This window comes from Glandiceps talaboti, chromosome 10 (genome assembly GCF_964340395.1).
Source record: "Glandiceps talaboti chromosome 10, keGlaTala1.1, whole genome shotgun sequence".
NCBI classification, from domain to species: Eukaryota; Metazoa; Hemichordata; class Enteropneusta; family Spengelidae; genus Glandiceps; species Glandiceps talaboti.
This window is the reverse complement of record NC_135558.1, coordinates 14029987-14055395: the sequence shown is the minus strand read 5'-3', so window position 1 is coordinate 14055395 and position 25409 is coordinate 14029987. Positions and strand designations below refer to the sequence as shown.

Here is a 25409-nt window from a genome sequence, read left to right as displayed (position 1 = left end):
ATTGTCTATTAAACCCTGTTATCTTTGTGAAATACACGACCGTTTGGCTGTTGCTATGGGCGTTGTCATGGTTGCTAGGGTATTTGCATACATTTTTTAAATGTTTACTCACTTGCCAACCAGATGATGTTGTTATTTGACCAAAATATACTGCCATTTGGTTGTTGCGAAGGCTTGGTCATGGTTGCTAGGGCCAATTTTGAAGAAAATCTGCAGAATAACACTTTCAGAAACATCTCATCTAGTTTCAGCACATACTCACTGACCAAGTACTTTTTGAGATATATGTTTTTGACCAAAAATGAACATTCTTACACCTAATTTGCATATCACTGATGGAATCATTGTATGCTAAATATTTCTTCGTCCATACATCCCTAGATGCATTACCATTAAATTTCAGCCCAATCTGCTCAGTAGTTTTGGAATTTTAGATTTTTAACCAAAAAGACACATTTTTAGCCCTAATTTGCATATTACTGATGGCATCATCATGTCATGAACAAATCTGACTTTACATCCCCTTAATATTGTTCTCACCAAATTTTGCCAATCTGCCCAGTAGTTTCTGAGTTTAAGTTTTTTGACCAAAAATCACATTTTTTTACCCAAATCACACACCTGTGATGCGATCATTTTGATTTGAACAATAATCCAACTAGACACCCAAGGTAATGGACCCACAAAATATCATGGCAATCGGTTCAGGGGTTTTTGACTTTAAGTTGTTAACACACACACAGACAGACAGACAGACAGTCCTCAGTTCAGTTGTGCTAAAAACAACTTACATAGATTTTTGTGCTCCACCAGAAAAACTGCTCTGGTTAAATGTGTGAATTGGCAAATACAGAAGTTATACTTATGGCTAGAGAGAGAAAAAAAACAATATAAGGGAAACAGGAAATAATTTATTTTGACTCACACATACAAGATTGTTTTCCCCTTATATGGCTAAAAGCAAAATAAAGTTAAAAATAATTTAATTAGAGTAAGTGTGTCCTTCAATTTTCCAGACATAGGCCACACCTATGTCAACAACAGGAGGCCACGCATTCTCCATTTCTTGATTTGTGTCACCTGAAAAACCTTACCTACAACAAGGCAGATAACATGTGTATCATGCAGCTATTATTTATAACAGCTTGAAGGTTGAAATTTCTTTGTTGACATAAAATTCACACAACGTTAAAACTTGCTGAATATTTCATTTTATTTGTTTGCAACAATCTTGTAGTTACTGACATGCTTCTCATTCATAAAAACATGATAAAGGTTTCACACAAAAAATACAGGTTAGTTTTGAGTTGTCTGGTCGCTTCAAACAAAATGTATGAACAAAACATCAAAATCCAAATATATAAATATATATGTATATCTTATCGAATATTACACTTCATTATCAAATGATGCTGTACATCGATCCCTATTATAAATATTGGTATCTGCCAGTATCATCATCACGTTTTACACTTCATTATCAAATGATGCTGTACATCCCTATTATAAATATTGGTATCTGCCATTATCAAATTTTACACTTCTCGTATCATGAAAATCTATAATCCTCATCAAATGATGCTGTACATCCCTTTTACAAGTATTGGGATCTTCCTGCATAAAATGTTACACATGTCATTGAATTATGCTGTACATCCCTATTTAAAATATTGGTATCTTCCTGTATCAAATTTTATAGTTTATATCAAATGATGCTTAACACCCCCAATATAAAAATAGCATCGCCCCTTTTGCAATTTGGTACAAAGCGGAATATTGAGGTTTTAGTCAACATGATAACCAATACAAATCCAGATTGAAGGTTATTAAAATAAAGAACTATACTGTTTATCTGCTTTGATATGGCTGCATCTTGTATTTACAACGACATAATTTGCATAGTTAATCAATTTTGAGTTGCTGATAGGTGGTTTCAGTTGATTATAAACCACCTATACGATATTGTCACTATTTCGTTCTTGGTTTCCATATGATAGACTAACACAATGATAGCTTGAGATGTACAACTGACTTGTACAAAATACAATTCTCACTACTTCATTTTACATTTAATGACCTTTTGAGATTGAGATATTGTGAGTGAAGTAAACTGATTTGTACAAATTATGATTGCTCTTGACTTTAACTACCTGCTACAAAACTGGTGGGAAATTTGATATATAGTATGTGACAGTGATGGATATGTAACCATAACACCATGGTGAACTTGATTTGTATAATTTACAATTGCAACCTTGATACTTAAATTAGCTATATACCTGTTTCAAGAATAACTAAATATTTGATGTATTACCTTGTGACACATGTTCGACCTTTACACCAAGGTGATATTGAATTATACAATTTATGATTGCAACCTTGATGCTAAAATTAGCTACCTGTTTCAAGAAGGACAACATATTTGATATCTTTCCTTGTGACAAAATGATCTTTACACCATGGTCAAAATGATTCATAAAATTTATGATTGCAACCTTGATGCTAAAATTAGCTACCTGTTTCAAGAAGGACAACATATTTGATATCTTTCCTTGTGACAAAATGATCTTTACGCCATGGTCAAACTGATTCATAAAATTTATGATTGCAACCTTGATGCTAAGATTAGCTACCTCTTTCAAGAAGGACTAAATATATGATATATTTGCTTGTGACAAAATAATCTTTACGCCATGGTCAAACTGATTCGTAAAATTTATGATTGCAACCTTGATTTTGAAATGAACTAGCTGTTTCAAAAATTATTGTATATTTGATACATTTGATCGAGTCAAATGTGTAGCCATGACATTATGGTCAAACTGATCTGTACAAAGTATTGATTGCAATCTTGATTAACTGCCTATTCCAAAACTGATGGAAGATTTATGTGTTATGTATGAATGAATGTGATTGTGCCAAGGATATGACCATCACACCCCGGACGGATTTTTTTTTATCAATGATGTATTCTAAATTTTCCTATTAAAATGAACTTTGTCGTATGATATGTCTATTAAGTAAATGACTTTTCATTTAAATAAAAATTCCACAACACTAAAGTTCTGATGTCTTATGATTTATCTTAATTAAGCCAATCATTCTTAAGCATGACACAAAGCAAATACACTTAAAACTGTCAAAATTTAACACAAACAGGATATCTTTCTGCCAAAAGTGAGTACAAACATGGTGATAACTATTTGAAACAAAATCATACTAAAAGTGTTTGATGGAGGACAAAACAATACACCCATCCCCCAGTCACAAACACTTAAAAACCAAAGGTTGAAGAGAACTTGGGAACAAGCAGAGAAGCGGGTATATTTACATTACTGTTGTTTATATTTTTTAAAAACAAGTAAATAATAATGTTACATTACAATTAATATGTGTACACTGGTTGTTATAGAAAAACTCGACACATAGGTCTCTTCAGTACCTTGAGCATTTCTGCAAAATCATTTCTTCAATAAAACCTGTTTTCTAACTTTTTGGAATAGAAGCGACAGAAAACACCACAATTCCTGATTTGAAAACGATAAAGGTTTAAAAGTAAATATATTCATAAAAAAAAAAATCTTCACAAAACTGATGAGTCATATTTGTGTCATATTTCTGGTACTGATAGGTAGAGATTTGTTTATTACAGAACAACAAATGTTGTGCATTTATTATCTACCTGTACATTGTAGTGTTATGTGATAGGTAGACGAGCTGACATCAACATATGCTGATGACAGCATATCAAATTTACTGCAACAGTGTGGTGCAATTCAAATGAACTAGTGAGGACACTCAGGCACAAGTTTGGTACGACATCACGCTTGGGATCGGTATGCATTGTCAGAGTTTACCATCCAACTTTAATAAGACGCTGATCAAGGAATGAATGGTGCATTTAGATAGCCTTTAAAGATCACTTTAATATATATATATATATGTAGAGAGAAATTGATAGCTGCCATTATATAAGAAGTAAATATATCCAATTAAACATAGCCCTCCAGTGGTAGTGATACAACAGGAACCATGTATATGGCTCATATGTATATGTTCTTTAAATACTTGTGACTAGTGTGTTCAAGAAATAAACAATTTACAATAATTAGTATATCACTACCACTAGAGGGCGCTGTTATCAAAATGGCATGCCTGCCTATATTACCTGTGCAAGAGGACTATATCAGACCAAGAATTGAACAGAATACTAAAGCTGCCATATAACTATTCTTCAGGAGTCATAATATGGACGGAACATTCACGGATATTATTTCTTTATGGTATAAAACATTAGAATTTAATCTCTGTACTTTCATTTGGAAGGCACTTGATTTTGTAAATAGCCAATAACATAGTGTGGGAATCCTTATTGCATTTGATAGCTGAGCGATTGTAAAAAAAAAAAAAAAAAAGCTTTCAGTTTTGAGTTCATGACCACTTAGGTTAAAATGACGACATCCTTGAGTAGTTTATATTAATTGAAAGAATGAATATCAAATTCTGAATGTCTTTCATATCTTTCATCTCTACAGCGACTACATACAACTATCACTTTTTCAAAGTGTTCAATATTTCAGTTTAACTATACACTCAACTATACTATTTGGAATTCTACAGCAGTTCAACTTGTTTTTTTAGAAGTCTAGCAGCTCTTTTGCTTGAAGAATGTACTGGTAGCAGCTCTATTTTTTTATACGTACAGCATAGCTAATGTTTGGAGAGCTATTATAGCAGTTCTATTATTTGGAGCAGCTCTAATGCTTGGGAAGCTACAGCAGAAAGATTGTTTGGAAAACAGCAGCTTCTCTGCTGTTTGGAAGGTGCAGCAGTTTTGCTGTTTGGAGAACTCTGCTGCTTGGAAGAACTGCAGCAGCTCTGCTATTTGAGAAGCTACAGCAGATATATTGCTTGGAAAGCAACAGCAGCTCTGCTGTTTGGGAAGATACATCAGCTGGCCGATTTTAGAAGCTACGGCAACTTTGCTGTTTGGAGGCTGCAGCAGTTGTGCTGTTTGGAGGCTGCAGCAGTTGTGCTGTTTGGAGAACACTGGTGTGCTTGGAGAACTGCAGCAGCTCTGCTGTTTGGGGATATTCAGCAGCTCTATTGTCTAGGGAGGTAAAGCAGCTTTGTGTTAGGGGAGCAACATCAGTGCCGATTTCAGGGAAGCTACTGTGTATAAACAGGTAACAGCAACTATATTGCATGGGGAGTTATACGTGTAGCAACTCTTCAATTAGGAGTGCTACAGTAGCACTAGTATTAATTGCAAACACCAGTGCTGATGTGTCAGCAATTCTATCATTTAGGGAGTTACAGCAGCTCTGCTTTCAGGGGAGCAACAGCAACTGTACTGTTCAGGAGTGCTACGGCAGTGTTGCTGTTTGAAGTGCTACTGCAGCTCTACTGTTTGAGGAGTTTCAGTAACTCTACTGTTTAGGGAGTTACAGCAACTCTACTGTTCAGGAGTGCTACAGCAGCATTGCTGTTTGAAGCGCTACTACAGCTCAACTTTTTGGTGAATTTCAGTAGCTCTGCATTTCAAGGCACTACAGCTGCATGACTGCTTAGGGAGATATAGCAACCCTAGTACTTTCCTGCCTCCTCTTCTTCATCTTCACTTTCATCATCAGTGTCTCCTGTAGTCTCGGCAAAGAACTCTGGTGCGGTTATAGGTGTCTTTGAAGGTTTGATATCTCTCCCGTTAAGCTTCAAAGTAACCACACTAGAGGTGTCTGTCAGACCTACGACTATCAACTCACCATCTAGAAGCACCTCCATGCATTGTATGCGAGTATCAGGTGTAAACAGTGCCAACAATGTGTTTCTCTCCAGATCCCACAGAGAGATGTCACCACTAAACACAACTGCCTGAGTGCCCTTATTAACAAGGTACATTTTGCTACCCACACCAAGTTTCATACCCTCATAACCTTTGATCTTTCTTAATGAATTCTTCTGCATGGGATCCCACACCTTGATGATGTTCTTCTCGTTGCCAAACACCACTCGGTTTGCATCACGTGAGATGGCAATGCAGCAGACGTTGGGTTCATTCTTGACACGTTTTCGTACTTGACCAGTCTTCAAGTCCCATAGGGTCACATAGCTGACCTTGTCCCAGTCGTCATAATTTGCATGAACCAGGCTGGATCCAGTGGGCGTCATGGCAGCGTTGTACAGGTACAACATAGAACTTTCCATCTGGAGCGTCGCAGTGTGTGTCTGTGTTGTGACATCAAACACGCACATATGGTGTGCGAAGTAGGAACATACAATAACCTTCTCATCATCACTCATAATGTACTGTTCTATTGCATTCTCCTTCTCCTTCTTTAATTCATCCAATCTCTTCTTCTCATCATCTGCTTCACTATCTTTCCTGCGTTGACGAGCGGTCTGTGTTTCAGACCTGCGTTCCCAAGGTGTCATCATCGCAGTAGTTTCTCTACGCAGGCCTTTTGTTCTATCCTCTTTGGTAGGACCATTGAAGTGACCGTGGTCATCCTTTCTTAATCTCTGTTGCCTCTCCATCTCTTTAAACTTGGTCTTGATTCTTTGTACAACATGACCAGTCACCAAACTCCAACAGATCAGATGGTCTCTGCTGTCAGATAAACCCATCAACAGATTCCCATCCAGCAGCCTGTACTCATGGGCTTGCGACGGGACAATAAACACACCTGTTAACTTCCTCTCATACTTCTTTGTCTTCAAGTCATAGATATAGATAGTTTGGTACACTGGTTTGGGTTCTTCACTGACGCTGGACATGCCACGATCTGTTAACACTATCACTTTCTCATTTCTGAGGAGAACGACATCATGTTCACCAACGAGACCCCGTTCTATTCTAATAGGAGCAGCAGCACACTTATCTTTGACCACGTTCCAGACACACAGTGGACCATTGCCGATGTTTTTAGCAACAACATACCTTGGGTTATGCTTCATGGCCAGTATGTCAGATATACCTTCTCTCTGCTTGGGTTTGTCAGCTCCTCCTTCTCTGTCATTGATTTTACGACTCAGATTCCAGATACGAAGAGCTCTGTCTTCTTTGGAAGCTGTCAGACAATAGCTCAAGTCCATACACACACCCATTGTGGATACCTAAGAAATCAAAACAATTAAAATTCTTTCATACATATGCGATTCTTTATATAATTTCAAATAATTTGTTTTTGCAATGTTGCTTCCTTGCTCTGTATTCATCATACAAAGGTAACATCTACAAGACAGAAAGAGTATGTAAGTTATAAAAGACACACGCATCTACATGTACTTACTACCGTCTTAATTTGTCTATGAATCAGACAGTATCTCTAAAGTGAGATCAAACTCACTAAATCTTTAATGACAAAAATGAACAAACTAGTAACTATTACTTAAAGACTCACTTCGAATTAGGATTAAAGTTTAGGTGTGATAACCAGTTGTTTTGTAGAGCTGTTGAAAAAAGTTTATCTAGGACAAAGAACGATCCCATGTTATCCTTATTAGCATATTACTAATGCGATGGCTTGGGATTGACACATAGCCCTCTAAACTTGTTACTTCTATGGTCAGGAATGACTGCTTTTTTTAAATTTTTACCTGATGAGGCTCTGTGCTCAGAGCAACACCTTGGCAGGGATATATTTGGAAACTGCAGTTTAGTTTTAGCAAGACCATCAAGTTTTCTTTTTCAGTTTATGTTAGTCTGGAGAAAGCACATCTTCATGGGTTCAGTATTAATGCAAGTGGATAACTCTATATTTTGTGATAAAAACTTTGGTTGGGCTTGGTAAAACTAAGTAATATCCTTATCTTTAAATAGTCACATGCTATTGGTTGAAACCTAGCAGATTTAATACCCCAATACAGTGGTAAGATCTAAATAATCTCAACACTAAATTTGTATTCAACCAAGCTTTGGAATTCTGATAATAAATGTAACTGTATTCATACCTTGGCATGTCTGGCCAGATGTTTATGTTCATCAGTTTCAATGTTCCACACTGCTATCTCAGTTGTATTGGTATCAGCTGACGTACACAAACACAATGCATGTGATCCAACTTTATTAATCATCAGATCTGTTACTCTGTCAATTGTACACCCTATAAGAAACAACAAATCATCTCTATATTATATCAAATTGCGCTTTTCCTTTCAGATCTTCGTAAAGTCTTCACCCTTTCATACAAAGATACACCTAAACAATGTATGCTACCTTGGGAGATATTCATTCTAACAACTCAAAGATTATACCATGCCAGTTGATGAACATAACACTGCATCACTTTCAAAATACTGAAGGAGTGAATATGTTCAACAATGCCAGATTTACATTTATCGGAAATCACCATGACAATGCAGCAAATACAAGATCATTGTCTATGAGGGTAACTCAAAAGAATGGCTATGATAAGGTGTGATGAATACTTGGTATTTCAAGAGAAATGCCTAAAGCAATATATAAATCCTCACCAATTTCCCCATGTCTTCTTAAAATAAAGTTTAATCCCATGTCGCTGACTTGCCCCTTTAATGGTTATTTCATTTTAGAACAAAACACTTACCTTTGATAAAGCGCAGGAAAACACCCTTCTTAGTGTCAAATAATTCTAAGTGATAGATTTCAGCTAGTTTCATGTACTGATACCGACAGCTTACAATGTAATACTCTCTGGATATAGCAACAGCTGTTATGGAGGCTGATTCACGGGATGTCTTCAAGGAGTGAATCTAATAACAGTAAAACAACATCACAATATCATACACTGTAGATTGGCACAACATCACTAACTCATACACAGTGTCACTGTTAGACTGGCACTGCAAACCTCAAAGGTATGATTCAGATTCAGATTAAAATTGTGGTGAGGAAGACAGGTGTCTGGCAGAGATATCAAAAAAGCTGGTGCTAAACAAAAGAATGGTCCTATCGAATCCTAATGTCCACCCATATGTTAGCAACTAGTGCGAGAACCTGGGACTTAATCATGGGCCTTTAGAACATGTATATTTTATATGTCATTGAATGTATGGGCTGATGTTATTGATGTCATAATTTTAAAAAAAATTGTGTTTGAAATACTGTCAATAATAATGTGTTCTTAGACTAAATTTGGGTTTATGTAGACTCTCTCACAGTCCTTGGAGCTTTGCATCGCTATAAGGGTCATTTTGTATGTACCAATATCTACTGCATAATTGTAATGAAATATCCTTGTACTGTGTGCCCTCATCAATCACACAGGGCTAACCATTCGTTGACGTGTTACTGCAACGGTCCGTGTTATCGGTGTTATGAGGGTGCACAGTACAAGGATATTCAAGTACAATTGTGCAGTAGATATCAGTACATGCAAAACAACCCTTTTAGCAATGCAAAGCTCCGAGGACTGTGAGAGAGTCTACCAGAGTTTATGCTGGTTTATAAAAAAAAATCAACTTTCCAAGTCCTTTTCACCTTTCCCAGCATCATTTCTATGAATTTGTTAGGTTTTGATAAGTTCTAAAAATTAACTTACCAATTGTCCGGATCTGGCATTCCGACCATATGCTCTGTTATCACTCCTGAATGCATACAGCACATTATCTCCAGTGGAATTGAAGGATACACACAATGACTGGTCTTTGTGAATACCTTCACCTTCCTCGACTTTCACATCTTGCAGCTTTTTGAAATCATGCTCCAGATCCCATGACCTCATAACATTCTCACCATAGTAGAATGCAACAAGGAGTTCAGAGTTTTTTCCAGCAGCAGTAATAGATGCGGGGTCTACGTAATCATCCACCTTAAATACACATTGACTTGTACGTGTGTTCCATACACGAATACAGCCTATCTCTGATGTCACAGCATAGAAGTTGTTGAAACACATACGTATGCCGTGAATCTGTGGAGGAAATGGACAGACAATGCATTTTTAATGATACAGTAGTTTTTGCTGAGGCTGGAGAACCCAGTAATAAAGGGGGAATATAGTAAGACTGGAATAGTTTCCAATATATTGTACTGCAAATATGATGGGGAACCTCGATAAAATGACTAGGGGACTCAGGTCGATTTTATGTGCGTATCACCTTCAACAAAAACAATGATTATAAATGGCAGAAATGACAATCTAACACTTTACAATAATAATTAGTCATTTTACTATCTAGTGATGTTAAATGATAAAATATTACATGTTATATACACACTAGTATTTCCTCTAACTAAAAATTGACTTGTGAAAGGTCGTAACAAATTCAATCTGTAGCAGGGTTTAGAATTTACCTGCTTTATGTCTTTTCTATTCTGTATGTCCAAATGAAGTAGAGCTCTTCTAAATTCTAGTGAACTGAGTGTGTTTTAGAGAGCAATAAGTCGGTTAAATCTATCAGGAGTTCCCCATGTATTTTACCAGGGTGACAGGGCCCCTTACAAAATTATGGTGCAAGCAGGTAGGCAATTCTATGCCAATTAGACAAGATTTCTCTCCTCTGCTACTGGGTTCCCATATCCTTAGCAAAAGCATGGATATTTTACTTTTCTCTATCAAGTAATATGAACTATCCAGCCAATGTTTAAACACTATCAAGTGCTGATTACTATAAAAGGTACACACCTGGTCGCCAGTTCCTTCGATAGTTTTCGTCACTCTACCACTCCTCAAGTCCCAGAGTTTCATGGTCTTATCCTTAGATGCTGTAATTGCAATGTAACCATCAGAAGCCGCTGTCACTGCAGTGATCACATCAGTATGTCCGGCTAGTAAATCATACAAGACATCGCCAGGTGGTGTAAGACAGGTTATGGATGGAATAAGACCTGGAATAGCTGCAACCTTGGCTTGTTTAATGAAACGTAACATATTGGGATACTTCTTGGGATCACCAATGGATACAGGTTTATCCTTCCTGATAATATCACAGAGTCTACCAACAACCTGGGTGGCTAGTTCAAGTGGATTTCGGAGTAATGCTGTTTCTGAGAGTTGGAGTGAATCTGCTACAAGTTTCAGTTCTTTGTCCCCTGATTCAACAAGTAGAGCATTGTGGAAATCATCGAGGACGGCACGAAGGGAAGTAGCCCGCAGCTTGGCTAATAACCATTCGAAGTTTAATAGCACCTTTAGCTTGAGTTTGCGAAATTGGTTGGAGTTCAATAAATGATGCGGTAATTCATTCAGACATCGGAGGTTAAAGAGTGTCTTCACTTTACCTGAAATAGACAACATGAGTTTTGGAGTTTGACAAAGACTTGATGTAATAATACGACAGAACCCCATGATGCATGAATGCAAGTTTGGTATGCTGGTGGTGTTTGCATGAGTGCTTGCTCAGTTCTCTGCGGTCATACTTTTACATGTGTTGTTTAGAGTTTTATAACCTTGTCACCCAAGAAATCCAGTGTGGGGATTACCTCATAAACACCATATTATACCAAAGTCTAAGACCTCAACAAGAGACTGCAACTTAAGAAAACAGTAAACAAACTACGTGCTCTTTGTATGTTCTTGCCAGTTTTGCTAATGCTCTTCTTGTGAGACATATTAATATTATTATGCAGCAATGTTAGTGATGCCTAGTCAAAGAATAAGCTACAATTACATTAAAATATAATGACCTTTTTCAAAAAGATTTGAGAGTACAACAGTTACATACCAGAAGGTGATACGACATTGTGTGTCAAAGCATGGTCATCTACATGTCTCAAAGCACCAGACTCATTACCAGGGTATGGTTTCTTCTTCTCTGCCCACATACCCAAAAACAATTCACTCAATGCTGTGTGGTAGGACGGTGCTTTGTCCTTTTGGTAGAGATACCTGTATGTTTGACAATAAACAACAAACAGTTTTATCCAACTTTGCTAAGATATGAGCACAGTGATAACTGCAAGTGATAACTTTGGTTTGCATGTATGCAGTATTTGAAAAACACTCAGAAATACTCCTGTCTACATGTAGATTGCTGGTGAACAGGTCATCTGTAGATCACTTTGAGTATGCTGGTTATCTTTCTAGATCATTCACTAATGTAATGGTCAAATCAAGATCATTCACAGGTTTCAAGGTAATTTCTAGGTCATTAGTTGGTCTGATACATTTCAACCCGAAAATTTTATCATACTAAGCAACAATCCTGAAAGTGACTTTTCTTAATTTATAAATTATTTGTACCTACCTATCTACAGCAGCTTCATGTAATTGTGTATGAGACCAGCGATATGTCCACTCTGAATCTGCCGACCTTTCAACTATGTGCCATTTTAAGTCATGACGTAATCTCATCCAGGCTATAGGTGGACATCGTCTTGCAGTCAAAGCCATAGTACTAGACAAATCACTTAGTACTAAGTCATCTAATGATAATAGATCTAGTAGTTCTGACTGTGTTACACCACTACATGATGCTGTGATATATCCTAGTGCTCTCCTTACAAAAGGTTCACCATGCTTCACCTCCATTCTACTCAACAAACCTGTTCAAGACGAAAAGAATCAGATTGATAAAATGATCTTAAAGACCCAGATCCAATTATGATTAAACTGACTGTGAAACACATTTATCTGGTAGGGCTATTATATAGCAAACATTAGTCCTGAACGAAAGAATGATCAATAAGCAAGTCTGTTGGCTGCACTGATAACTTCACAGTGATAAGATAGCACTTATGAGAGAACTGAGGATTGAATCATGGGTCTTTAATTCTTTTGTCATTTGTTATATGCAGACATTCAAAACAGAAAACAAAGCAAATGTTGACTTGTCACAAAAACGTATCTTCTATTTTTTTCAAATTGATTTCGGCTAATCACATAAGTGTCTTCCCCAAAGGAATAGCCTAGGGGAAAGGTTGTTTTAATATAATGACTGACAGGCCTGTATATACTGTCACACAAGTACCAGTTTGTACAATTCCATGTGAGACACCCTATCCTAATCATAAAGCAATGCATCAACTTACTATTGATAACTTTATGAATGCTATCAACTACCACTCATCCTATACTAATCAGATGATATTCCATCAACTTACTATTGATAACTTAACGAATGCTATCAACTACCACTCAGCCTTTACTAATAAGATGATATTGCATCAACTTACTATTGATAACTTTACGAATGCTATCAGCAATCCAGATTTGTTTGCCTGATGTATAACTGTACCACAGTCTTGATTCTTCAAAGATCAGTCTCAAATACAATGGTGTTGGGCAGTTCTTGAAAGCATTCAATATACTATCATGTTGTTCATCTGTCAGTGTCCGGTCTTCTTGTGCTAATAAATGTTCCAGGATAAAGGCAGCATCACTTTCTGGCAGTTCAGGAATGTTGACAAAGTTGTCACCATCTTTGAACAGTTTCTGTACAGGAAAATGAGCAAGCAAAATGTAGTATTAATAGTTGGTATATTTGGAGTAATTCACCAAATTGTCATTATGTTGATACAGTTTCTATATAAACAAGCATACAGGGAATGTTACAAAGAGAGTACATCAATGTGTGTAATTTGGACAACTGATAAGTACCATATTATTGAAAAACAAGATGTACACCAAATGGAATCTCTGATGTACTGATGAAATGCAATAAAGCATCAATTTCTATATCCCTGACTACAGAGTATTTTGATTCATGGTCAATACCATCACTAAACTACATGTAGTGGCTATTTCTCTACAAATTATAATTTTAAAACATTCACTGAGAACTATGTTCAAGTTGAGTGATTCAAGAAATGTTAAACACAAATTTGATACTACAATTTAATTTCTGTTGTACAAATGATAGGGTAAATTTGTTTTTGAAATCTTTGAAAAAAAAGACACTTAAGTACAACTTTGGTTCAACGGATTAAAGCAATAATTATAGATGACAAGTACCTTTAGTGTTTGGAAAGAGTCATATTTATCTTCCGATAATGTAGATACAATCAAGAAAACATTGTCTGGGAGTTCACGTGGTAACCATTCCAGAGCACGTCCATTATTCTCATCTGACAGTTGGTCTAATGAATCCAGAAAGATAAAGAGTGGCCTATCTGGTTGTGCATTGGCAAGACGACCATTGAAGTCATTCAGAGCACCTCTATAGTCCTGAAGAACAAAACGTTTGGTACATCAAATGATGAATACACATTTTATCACTTTACAGCCATTCTCAACAAGAGGCATCATGAGGGCACCTCATATGGTGAATTGACCGGGTGAATTGAGGGTAATAACTTCCATCATGGACACCAATCACATTACATTTCAAAAACCCATCAATACAGTTTGTGTGCAAAATTCATGAGATTACATTATAGAGAACATAGATAGAGTTATTTTACCTAACTGAGAATCAGTTTTTGCCTTCAAATGCTCAGATACAAAGATTTTTAAAAGATATAATAGTATTATGAAATGCTCAACAATTCTGGCCCACACTTCTAATATTTGTTTCTGAGCAGCACCCCTAAAGACAACTACAAAATCCTATATAAATAGATAAATCACATATATATCCTGTATAAAATCCTCTTCTGTAGTTTTAACTCTGGACACATTTTTGTCAGTATTTCTGTCTTGTAGCAGGATTTACACTGCACACAAGGATGGCATTAACCGTGACATACCTGTGGCACTAGCGATGTATCCTGTCCAAATATATGACACAATTGTTGACTCATGCTACGTAGCAATTGTCTGATATGTAAAGATTCAGCTGTAACACCAATAATCCGAACAATCACTGCAGGTACGCCACTGTAAAAAGTAGAATTAGCACAATAACAGTGTTAGCTAACTTTAAAAGATATATCTGAGGTAGATCCAATATAGCTGGCCAAAATTTGCTGTGATTAGTAGCAAGTAGACTCATTTGAAATCATCAAAGAAGTCCTCTTTTCAGAATCAGATACACAAATGGACACGCAGTTGCAACCAAGAAGGTTAAATTTGCCGAAAAAGAGTGTGCCTGCTTGTCAATAAACTATAACTTTTACATTCTTATTCATTTGGTATAAAAACACAAATGAAGGCTGGATGGTCTCTACAAAACTCTAACTTTAACTTTACATTCAAAACGTTTCAAGAAAGTTTCTCACTTCCAGGCACAAAAGTTTCCACATACCTTTTAATCCATGATGGTGCATCCTTAGCTGCCTTGGCCATGATAGAAGTTTTACCAAAGCCTGATTTTCCATGGATCACTAGAGGTTTACGTGGACCCATTCTGATATATTCTTTGATTTTGTTCAGGATTTCCTTACGACCATGAAACTCTCGTGATCTGTTAAAATTACAAATTGAAATTATCAAAACTAATACACAGCACAGCGTAAATGTAACATCTACTGCTTCAAAATATACCAACTAACTTCTTGGTATTAACATACGACATTGAGAGAGAAAAACATTTCTGCCTTGTTGTAGGCTAACTAGGTTTACAGCAGGATAATATTCCATCACAATAATTTTTCTGAGGTATGTTTGATTTTCCTTTTCAGTTTTTGAATTGTCATGATCATGGTTTTGTATAAAAGAAAATTGAAGGCTTTGATTTTCAATATGGAAGGGTTGTATATGTCAACAAATGTAATGCACCAAGGCATTGAAATGTTTTTAAAGTGTCAATTTTAATGTATGTATGTTTGTTTTCATTGAGTTTTTGTTCCTCTTGTCATACCCATTACTGTCATCTTATATAGTACGTTTGAATATTTTCAACAATTAAAGAAGTACATGAGAAAAACTGTTAAAACGTTAAGACATGTTACCTTTCTCTGACAAACTGTGAATGCTGTGCTACTTCATCATACAGCTTTGTCTTGGCATCCCTGGCTATTGTATTTTGTTTAATGGTGTGGTCTATCTTAGAACGTAGAATACCGAACAAGTCATTGGCCATCTTGTCTGTATACAGCAAATGACCTCTAGTCTTGTCAGGTTTAATACCATCCTTATGCCAGCTAACACTGTACTCATGCATGTTAGCTAGACTTACCTAGAATAGTACAGAGAAAACAAACAGTTACAATCGATGTTCTTAGAAATAAACAAACACAAAATAACATCAAAATCAAGATTAATGAAGGTGTTTGAAATATTAAAATGATATAAACACAAACTATTGACAATTGTAACAAAATCATCAAATATAAATTAAGGGTTACCGATGAATCAAAGCTTTGCTAGGGTTTGAAAAGCCTAGTAAATGGAGATAGGGAAACCACATAAAAACTTAAATAATAATTTCCAATAGACTATGCCATATGTTTGGTGTGGAAGTAAAAATCATGGGGCACTTTACTATATTTTGCCTTCTTGAAGTTGATGTCCTTAAGGAACACAACAACAATAAAAACAAAGCACATTAGAATTTAGGAATACCTAACCTTGAAACTTTTTAAAGCAGCACTAGCTGTAACTGGAACATTTTTTGAGACATTTTTTAGATATAATGACTTACTCATAAGATCATACACCCTGTAAAGTATTGAATATTCTGTGGGTAAATGTTTTTGTTCAGTTGAATATGGTACAATAAATCCAATCAAATTGATTTCTGGGTCCACACCCAAGAATTTGCTCCCCAAATGTGAGCCTGTTACGGTACAACTGGATACAATCTACCCATAACTGACAACATCTACAATGGTTTATATAATTATTGGCATTATAACAATTATCAGTAAATAAAATCTTTGTTGTCTGATCTAAAAAAATAGCACTCCAGTTACAACTATTGCAGTTTAAAGGAATCTCTTGACATCATGAGAAAAGTAGGGGTCATTCACAACTATTACTGACAATGAAAACTATCAAAAAACTAAAACATTTTAAACAATGTATTCATTACTGTGAATGTTATCCATTTTCTTGAAAACAAAACAACTCACTCTGTCAGGAATTCTCTTTTCCATTATTGTTCTCAATCTTTCTGCCTTAGCAGGGTCTACTTCAGAAGTTCCTGGCAACAAATCGATGTATTCCTTGGCATTGAAATCACCCAGGTTATATTTCATGTCTGTGATATTTCGCCGGAACCACTGTACTTCTTCAAATGGTTTGTAGTCTAAATCTAGTATTCCCATCTCTATTTCTCTTTCAATTGCTGTATGAATATAAATAATAATAATGTTATTTTTTTTATACAGAGATTTTCCATATTGGGCTCATAGCACTTTAATATAATCATTACCCCTGGCATGGACCTATTAAGAAATATGGCTTTATACTCCCTGGGAAGTATCCAATCCACAGCAGGCTCTGTTAACCACAATTTATATAAAGTATTCACATTGCAACATCTATCCAAGCATGTCCCAAATTACAGCTGAGTTGACTGGGGCACAATTATGGTTCAAATCTTCCCAGGGACTTTAGCTATTAAGGAATACTGGGCAGTGGTAAGGCTTACACTGTCAACTCACAGATTCTAAACTATCCACTGTAATCATCTAACCATCATGACTCAACAAACATGAAATTCACGAGGCACTGTATGAATACAAATACAGTCTACAGTGTGTAATATGTTGAAGACTAATGTCATCTTTCATCTGCTGGCTATTTTGATTGCACTTTAAACATCAAAAGTGAAGTAGTTTGAAGTGTGATTATCATTTTATGAAGTGGGTACTCAGAAATAACAAGATGGTTCGGTGTCTGTGACCCTGCAAAGAGAGAATACTGCATATAATGATATACATCTTTCATCTTCTGGTTGCTGTTATACCATTTTTGTATATTATTAAAACTGAAGTGGTTTAAAGTGGAATTTTCATTTCATCAAGATGGAACTCAGAAATTACAAGAGGGCTTGGCACCCTTGTGGCTGTGAACATTGCATGTAGTCCATCGTGGATCTGCTGGCTGTTTTGAAACCTTTTTTACATATAAAAAGATTATAGTTTGGGGTGGGATTCTCATTTTATAAAGGTGCATGATCACACAGAAATTACATAGGGCTTTGCATCATTGTGACCTTGCTCAAGGAGAAAAATTACATGTACAATGTGAGAAATTAAGTTAATTACTTGGGAGAATTGAGTTATTGAGAGTTAAACTTTATTTAAAGTATTGATTAAAGAGAACATTGCCTGTGCAAATGATGAATGAAGTGGACTAATTACTAAGGTTAAACTTGATTTAAAAGTATTGCCCTGGGAGAACTTCGCCTGTGCACTGACCAGAGAATTCAGTTATTTGATTTACAGTGTAATTGATGGAGGTATGACAAAAGAATTGAGTTAATTACTAAGTTGAACAAGTGATTTATATTACTGCTAAGGGAGAACATGACACAAGCAATTATGAAAGAATTGAGTTGATTACAACGTTAAAACTGATTTAAACTACTGCCAAGGGAGAATATTGTGAATGCAGTAATAAAGAATTGAGTTAATTACTTTAAGTTAAAAACTGATTTGAATTAATGCTATGGGAGAATAGCATAGCACTGTTACTAGTATAATTTATTTTATTTACTGGAGATTACATTGTACTGTTGTACACAATATAATCTATGGTCAAGTATATATACTAAAATATATCTAACTATAAAACAGGTAAACAATAACTAGAAATACAATAAATTAATATTGCGTAGGCAGTAATAAACAATTATGTTACGTACTTTAAGTTAAAAATGATTTAAATTATTGCTAAGGGAGAATATTATGTATGCAATTATGAAAGAATTGAGTTAATTACTAAGTTAAAACTGATTACTGCTAAGGGAGAATATTGTGTATACAATTATGAAAGAATTGAGTTAAATACTAACTTGATTTGAAATATTCATCTATTCTGTCTTGATTTGATGTGACTTCTTTGATGTAAAGTTGGAAGACTGCTTCAAGACGTCTACACTGACTGGCCCATTGTTGTTTGGCTGCTATTCTTTTGAAGGCATCGCGGTGATTGATTTCACGGTACTGTGAGCTGTAAAATTAACAACATACAAAACTTGTCTAAGAAAAGTGAATGACAAACACAATATATACTTTAGTCTGTTTGGCCAGGTATAAAATGATACAAACAAATACAAAACTTGTCCAGGGAGGAATGATTGACAAAACACAATATAGCCTGTTTGGCCAGCCAAAATTAATTTCTTAATTGACAAAACACAATATATAGCCTGTTTGGCCAACCAAAATTAACTTTTTAAATGACAAAACACAATATATAGCCTGTTTGGCCAGCCAAAATTAATTTCTTAAATGACAAAACACAATATAGCCTGCTTGGCCAACCAAAATTAATTTCTCAGATAACAAAACACAATATAGCCTGCTTGGCCAACCAAGATTAATTTCTTAAATAACAAAAACACAATATATAGACTGTTTGGCCAGCCAAAATTAATTCTTTCACGTATGATTTGAACAGACTCAAAATATCTGTTCCAGATCAACAAATTTGTTTGGAACATGGCTCAGAAAAGAATTTGCCGAAAATAATCTGATATATGTGTGGCCAGGATTCAAAGACTGTCGGTTTTGTCGGTTACAACACCATATGTTGTATATTGATGGTAACACCAATACTACTAGCATGTGTTGAGTATCATTTTGCAATCTCACAACTCTTTTCCATACACTGCCTTTCCATTCAATGATTTGTTCTATAAGTTGAAACATTGCCATGCAATCATTATCTCTACTAAAACCTACAGTATACTAGATTTGTTCATGACATAATTGCAAGAAACTGTTAGACTGTCTCACCTGATTGTTTGTAATCTATACACAGGTGGTACTGTGTTTGTATCTAATTTATACCACATGTTCAGGATGGCCATTTCAGCATCATATTCACGGTCTGTTTTCTCTCTTTCTGCATGTTCATTAGAAGTATCTTCCTTCTCCTGAGTTTTTTCTTCTGACACTTCAGTTTCTGCAGTGTCCTCACTGAAACATCAGATACAACAATTAGTTATTGGACTACCCAAAAGTACCACAGATGATATGACGATACTTACAGATCACATTTCCACTGAGATTATCAAGTCATTTCGTCAAACATATTTTACTTGCTTAAAATGAACACACGGAATTATAACATTAAGTAGTAAAGTTTGAAAGGAACTACTTCCATGCTTATTTTCTCAAAATCAATGCAACAAAATAGACACACAATACATTGCACTATACTTACACTGAGTATGTCATTATATTTGAAGAGACTAAGATTTGCGAATCATGATGCATCAGAGCGGTAGCAATGTAACACTATGATTTTAGTGGGGAACCCCAGGGAAATTTTTTGGAAAGTTTGAGATGGGTTTTTACTACCTGCATGCAGTTCCACTCTAATTTTAATTAAACATCAAACTGGTATAAGATCATTTGACAAACTGTGAGCTTAACCAGATTTTCCCTCTGTATTATCAAGGTTCTGAGCACCTTAACATAACCACTGCAAATATCTCTACTTACTTTCTCAAATAACTACTTTGCCTGATTCCAAGGTTGCATGTACAAGGGAGAAAAAAAACACAGTCACACTGTAGCAACTACTACACAAGCTGCTAGTCTAAGAATAGATTACATGACTCATAGTATGTCTGTCATGCCAAAGCAATTCATCTTAAACCATGAAATACTTTACTTCCATTTTTCATTTTCAATCTTTCAATCAAAACGAAATCCAAAAGTATTACTTTTTTTTATCTATCTTTCATACATAAGTGGGTGAAATGAAATAAATGGGTGACAAAGCTAACTGCTTTGTGATTGAAAATACGAGTATTTCACAGTAAAAGCCACCATTGCCATGCAACGCAAATGTCACAGCAACACAAATGTGTCATCAACAGCAAAAAATCAGTCAAGATTTGATGTGATTGCACAAACTTAAAGTCATGATAGAAAGTCTGTCATTGCATGTAAAAATTTACACGTAGTACAAAACTCACATTCACAGAGAAAGCTTGTCATTCAAATCTTTGTAATATACAAAAGCTAGTACATGCACAATGCCAATAATCTACCCTTCAAAATCTCAACAGATGTGTTTGAAGCATGGCTTTTAATAGCGAAGAATTTGTCATTTGCAGCCAAAAGTACATGTAAGCTTCAACTGAACTTTTCATTTTAGCTGTCAGTCTTGACAGCAATTTGCAACTTTCATTCATTGTAATGAGTTAAGGAAGATATATGACACAACAAGAATATTCAGCTGGACTCAGGAATATGATGCATTCTTGAGATAAAGAAGACTTAGTCAATATTATGCATCCTTGTTTCAATATCTTGCTATGAATAATAATATTAGTATTGTTGTTGTTTCTATATCTTGCTATGAATAATAATATTAGTATTGTCTTTAGTGATTTGTTGTTTCCCAACATGTCAACAACCAAAAATAATATCATACCATGAATATGAATCTCTCTGGAGGAAACACACCTCTTAACACTCCCCCCCCCCCCCATCCCCATCACACCCCACCCTGACATGCCTTCCTGAGTCAATTCAATCGTCCAGATCATCTCCAACCATGTATGACACATAATGAATGGTACTAACTTATATTACACTGAAATGTGCATGTTGTGCAAATAGTCAATGCTTTAACATCTTACTGTTAAAGAAGTCTATGTGATGTGTGCATGCTTTGTAAGAGCTATAACTTAGTATAAATGATATGAGTTGCTAGTGATACAAGAAATGCATTTGTGCAGTCAGAGTCTATGCATGAGCAAGCTAGAAGGTTGACACACATTACTGTTACCGTCGTTTGGTGTGATTACGCTTGATGGTTCGTGGCAAAAAGGCACGCGTGATCCTGCTAGCCCGCATCACTTTGGCAGCCCCAGTGAGAAATGCCTTCTTGCCATAAAACTTCCTGTGATTTATCCACCAAAAGTTGGAGGGAAGGTGAACATTAAATGGGAAAGCAAACAATATGTGGTGAGGTTATTGATGGTACAACAGATGAACAGAAATGCCCCTTTAATTCACAGAGAACTTAAAGAGCACTTGTTATGATAATTACATGAATTGAAATGGACTTTATATGATATGCATTGAACTGTGGTGACATAATATGTTTACTATGAATGGTTTAAATCACGCTAGAATGCAATGAACAGCTGATCGTCTGGACTCATAGAGTATTCATGACATATTATTCACTGATAAAAGTGATATGTTAGCTTACATATGTAGTACTCCTTAATGCAAGAGAGTGAGATATACTTACGATAATGGTGCTACTATCTGAGTTACCATGCATCAAGTAGTACTTACTAGTAGTAGTATGGTCACAATTAAAATTATTAAGTCCCACAGGCTGTAACTTTTTTGCTATTTTTCATAAATCTTACCCATTGCAAAATATCACTGGTTGGTTTTTACACTTTCTGTACTTGTATTGCTCTGTTCCGAAATGTTATAATCTCTTAGACGCCATCTGTTTTAGTCATTTGTAAGCATTGGTTGATTTTCTTTGTTTTTGCTGTTAGTTTCCTTCCTTTTTATTTTCTGTTTACTTTTTAAAGTATTTAAGTTTTGTGCAATGTGTTGAGACACATGAGTAGCACATTTTTATGAGAAACTTTTTTTTTGCATTAATTATCAAATAAATAATAATAATAACCTTTACTGCAAACAGTGCAATTCTTCTGATTACTGAATTACCTCTACTAAATTGTTGCTGGTAACATGATATGACTTATGAGTCAAAAAAGTTGTAACTTAGTAGAATATTGATAGGGTTTGCTCACAATAGTTGATCATGCATACATTCAACATGTACTAAAACAGCAATGTAAATATAATTTGAAAATGTGATCTCATAAATTATGAAAAATATAACTAGAAGTTACAGCTATTGGGTCTTTCATGAAGTTAAAATTATGGTATATCAAAGAAAAGTTCATTATGATTAACATTGTATTAATTAAGGATATCCAATATGGTACAGGTAACAGTCAAGTGTATGCTAGGTTCTTCAAGTGAAGTGGTTTACTACACAAAAAGATGTATGTCAAAAGATAAATGACCTTAAGTGACCTGACCTTAAGTGACCTGACCTTTGTATATAAAGTAAATTCACCCTGCTACTACCAGCATTGTAATTCATTCCTGTGACTTGATAGTCTGAAGAATTTGTTTGGTCAGAAATGACAAATTTTTGAAACAAGAGACGAGATTTTGAGACAATTCAATGTCTACAGTATGCAAATTAGGCATGACAATTTGTATTGGTCTCATTTACATACTTCTTACATTACAAATTAGAAATATCCAAATAACACATCATATACAATACCTCGAATGACATTAAATTATCTCTCATACCTTGCCTGTGTCTTCTGGGCTTCTGTTGCCTTGGAAACCCCTGATTTTCCATCTTCATTATCTTCATCCTCATTGGCTGTATCAATGGTAGTCTCAACGATAATTGGCGGGGGTAGGTGAGTAGCCAAATATCTATCTTTGCCTTTCTGGATAACTGACAAAAATGTCTTAAATTCCTCTTCGGGTACGGTAACAGGGAGGACACTTTGGTCATATTTCTGGGATAGAAATGTCTGCAGAAGAAATTGCATAAAAGTTATATACATTTTATTTATTACACAAGTTTAAATATGTGATTATATGCAGATATTTTGGTATTGATAATGCATGAATATATCTGGTTTTTATTCTTTCTTTTGATTCATTAGTATTGAACTTAAACTTTTTACAGCTAAAACAGGGAGTGTTCACCAGAAGATTACACCTACTATACATTTAATGATCGATCACATTTGGCAAGTTGGAATTGTTGCAATACTCGCTAGACAGGAGCAAATTTAATATTACTGAACACAACAGGATTGTGATTGAAGACAGTTTTGTTAATTAACATTCATTCAGATTATTAAACTTCTCTCATTAACAATCATGCTGTGTTCACAGTAGTAAAAGTGTTGTTATCTATTGAGTAAAACAACAACCTAAACTTGATAAGTGATCGATTTTGAAATTTGATCGTAATGTATAACTCTGTCTATTTAGCTGTATTCAGTTAGTTTCACATCTCTGACCAACGAGAAGTCTTCAGAAGATACTCCTGCATGTCATGTGTGTATACTATGTTACAAAGCACGGCGTCATACACATAGACAATCCGGGGGGGGGGGGGGGGGGGGCTACTCCCCTTATATGAGTATACGTATATGTGTCACGCTTTGGGCTGCATTTTCTAGCCATTTGGTCTAAAATGGGGTCTGGTTTTTTTTGGAGTTGAAGAGTCTAAAATGGGTCCGGTTTGCATTATTTTTTATTTTGCTTGGTCTAAAATGTGGTCCATTGTCCTTTACCAAATCATAATTGCCATTAATTGTCCCAAAATGTTGCCTCCTAAGGAAAATGTATTTTGTCTAAACTTTCATCTTTTTAAAAACCTGTAATGGTCTAAAATGGGGTATTGATTTTTGGTCAAAGTGGGTCTAAGATGGGGTCTGGGGTTTCCATCACTCGCCACACACCCTTACCAGAGCTGACCATTGGTACCGCCCCAGGAGACAATTGTGGAACTTTAAAAAATGTACATCTCCACTCCACATTCCCAACAGCGCTACTTATCAGATGCTTGACCTTTGAACTTAATGTACTTACAACAAAGTTTGGTCCTCTTGACACCTGTCTAGTTGCCTGTAATTCTCGGAGACATAGTTCTTGATGGCTGTGGTCGTCGCATATATTGTCTTTCAGACCCCAATTTGGGTCAGTGAGTTGAAATTCGTATCCCCTCTCCTTGCAGTAGTGACGAAGACGTGGATACACTTTCTCAATAACCGCTGTCCTTTCGGCTTCGCCATCTGATAAAAAAACACAATAATTTGGTACATGCCATTTTAGAATTTGGTGGCGAATGCAATGTCAATAACTCGCATAAATACTTGTTTATGCGTGTAATGTTCGACATGTTCATGTGAGTTTTTTTTATTCTGAGACTGATCTGCAGACGACAGTCGAGTCGATGGATTTCACAACGTTGGTAGAGGGCGCTAAGCATGCGCAGTCCCTACCCGCAGTTCGCTCAGCATCACGAGTATGACATGTATGATGGCAACATTTATCAACAACGGAGAGCCATATCATACGAAAACTATGAAATAAAATTTTAATAGTACTATATAATTGTTTTTACTTCCATAAATATATTTTCCTCGGAAAGAAGACAGTCAGTAAAGACGCCGTGGGCTAAAATACAGGCAAATTGGAGTTAGCTTGGCGTTTCACATATGAAACATATGGTGACATTTCTTACAGTACTAGTACAAAATAAACAACTATAGAGGTGCTAAGGTGCCATGGTGTAAATGCAGAAAAACAATTATTTTCTTTTTTTTATTTCAAAGTGACAGGGAACAAGCTTATGTATTGCAACGTTTGGACAACTTTGATTTTCGGGAAACTTTGTCCCCGCCGAGGC

General features: G+C 35.6%; 1 protein-coding gene across 3 annotated transcripts in view; it reads right to left on the bottom strand.

The window, feature by feature from the left end:
- Nucleotides 1–1061: 1061 nt before the first annotated feature.
- Nucleotides 1062–25409, bottom strand: part of LOC144441205 (uncharacterized) — a 50247-nt gene continuing 25899 nt past the window's right edge. The window contains exons 6-23 of one of the 3 annotated variants that reach the window (XM_078130762.1): nt 24590–24792; nt 23285–23517; nt 20417–20437; nt 19706–19888; nt 18760–18917; nt 16871–17085; nt 15749–15975; nt 15103–15261; nt 14606–14735; nt 13872–14084; nt 13094–13352; nt 12166–12463; nt 11644–11807; nt 10605–11200; nt 9519–9890; nt 8565–8730; nt 7951–8102; nt 1062–7113 (exon numbers count right to left, since the gene is read on the bottom strand). In XM_078130762.1, coding sequence (XP_077986888.1) covers nt 5587–7113; nt 7951–8102; nt 8565–8730; nt 9519–9890; nt 10605–11200; nt 11644–11807; nt 12166–12463; nt 13094–13352; nt 13872–14084; nt 14606–14735; nt 15103–15261; nt 15749–15975; nt 16871–17085; nt 18760–18917; nt 19706–19888; nt 20417–20437; nt 23285–23517; nt 24590–24792 — 5276 coding nt within the window. In that variant the 3' untranslated portion in view covers nt 1062–5586. The remainder of the gene's footprint in view (nt 7114–7950; nt 8103–8564; nt 8731–9518; nt 9891–10604; nt 11201–11643; nt 11808–12165; nt 12464–13093; nt 13353–13871; nt 14085–14605; nt 14736–15102; nt 15262–15748; nt 15976–16870; nt 17086–18759; nt 18918–19705; nt 19889–20416; nt 20438–23284; nt 23518–24589; nt 24793–25409) is intronic. The other 2 variants (XM_078130765.1, XM_078130763.1) reach the window with 2 other exon arrangements.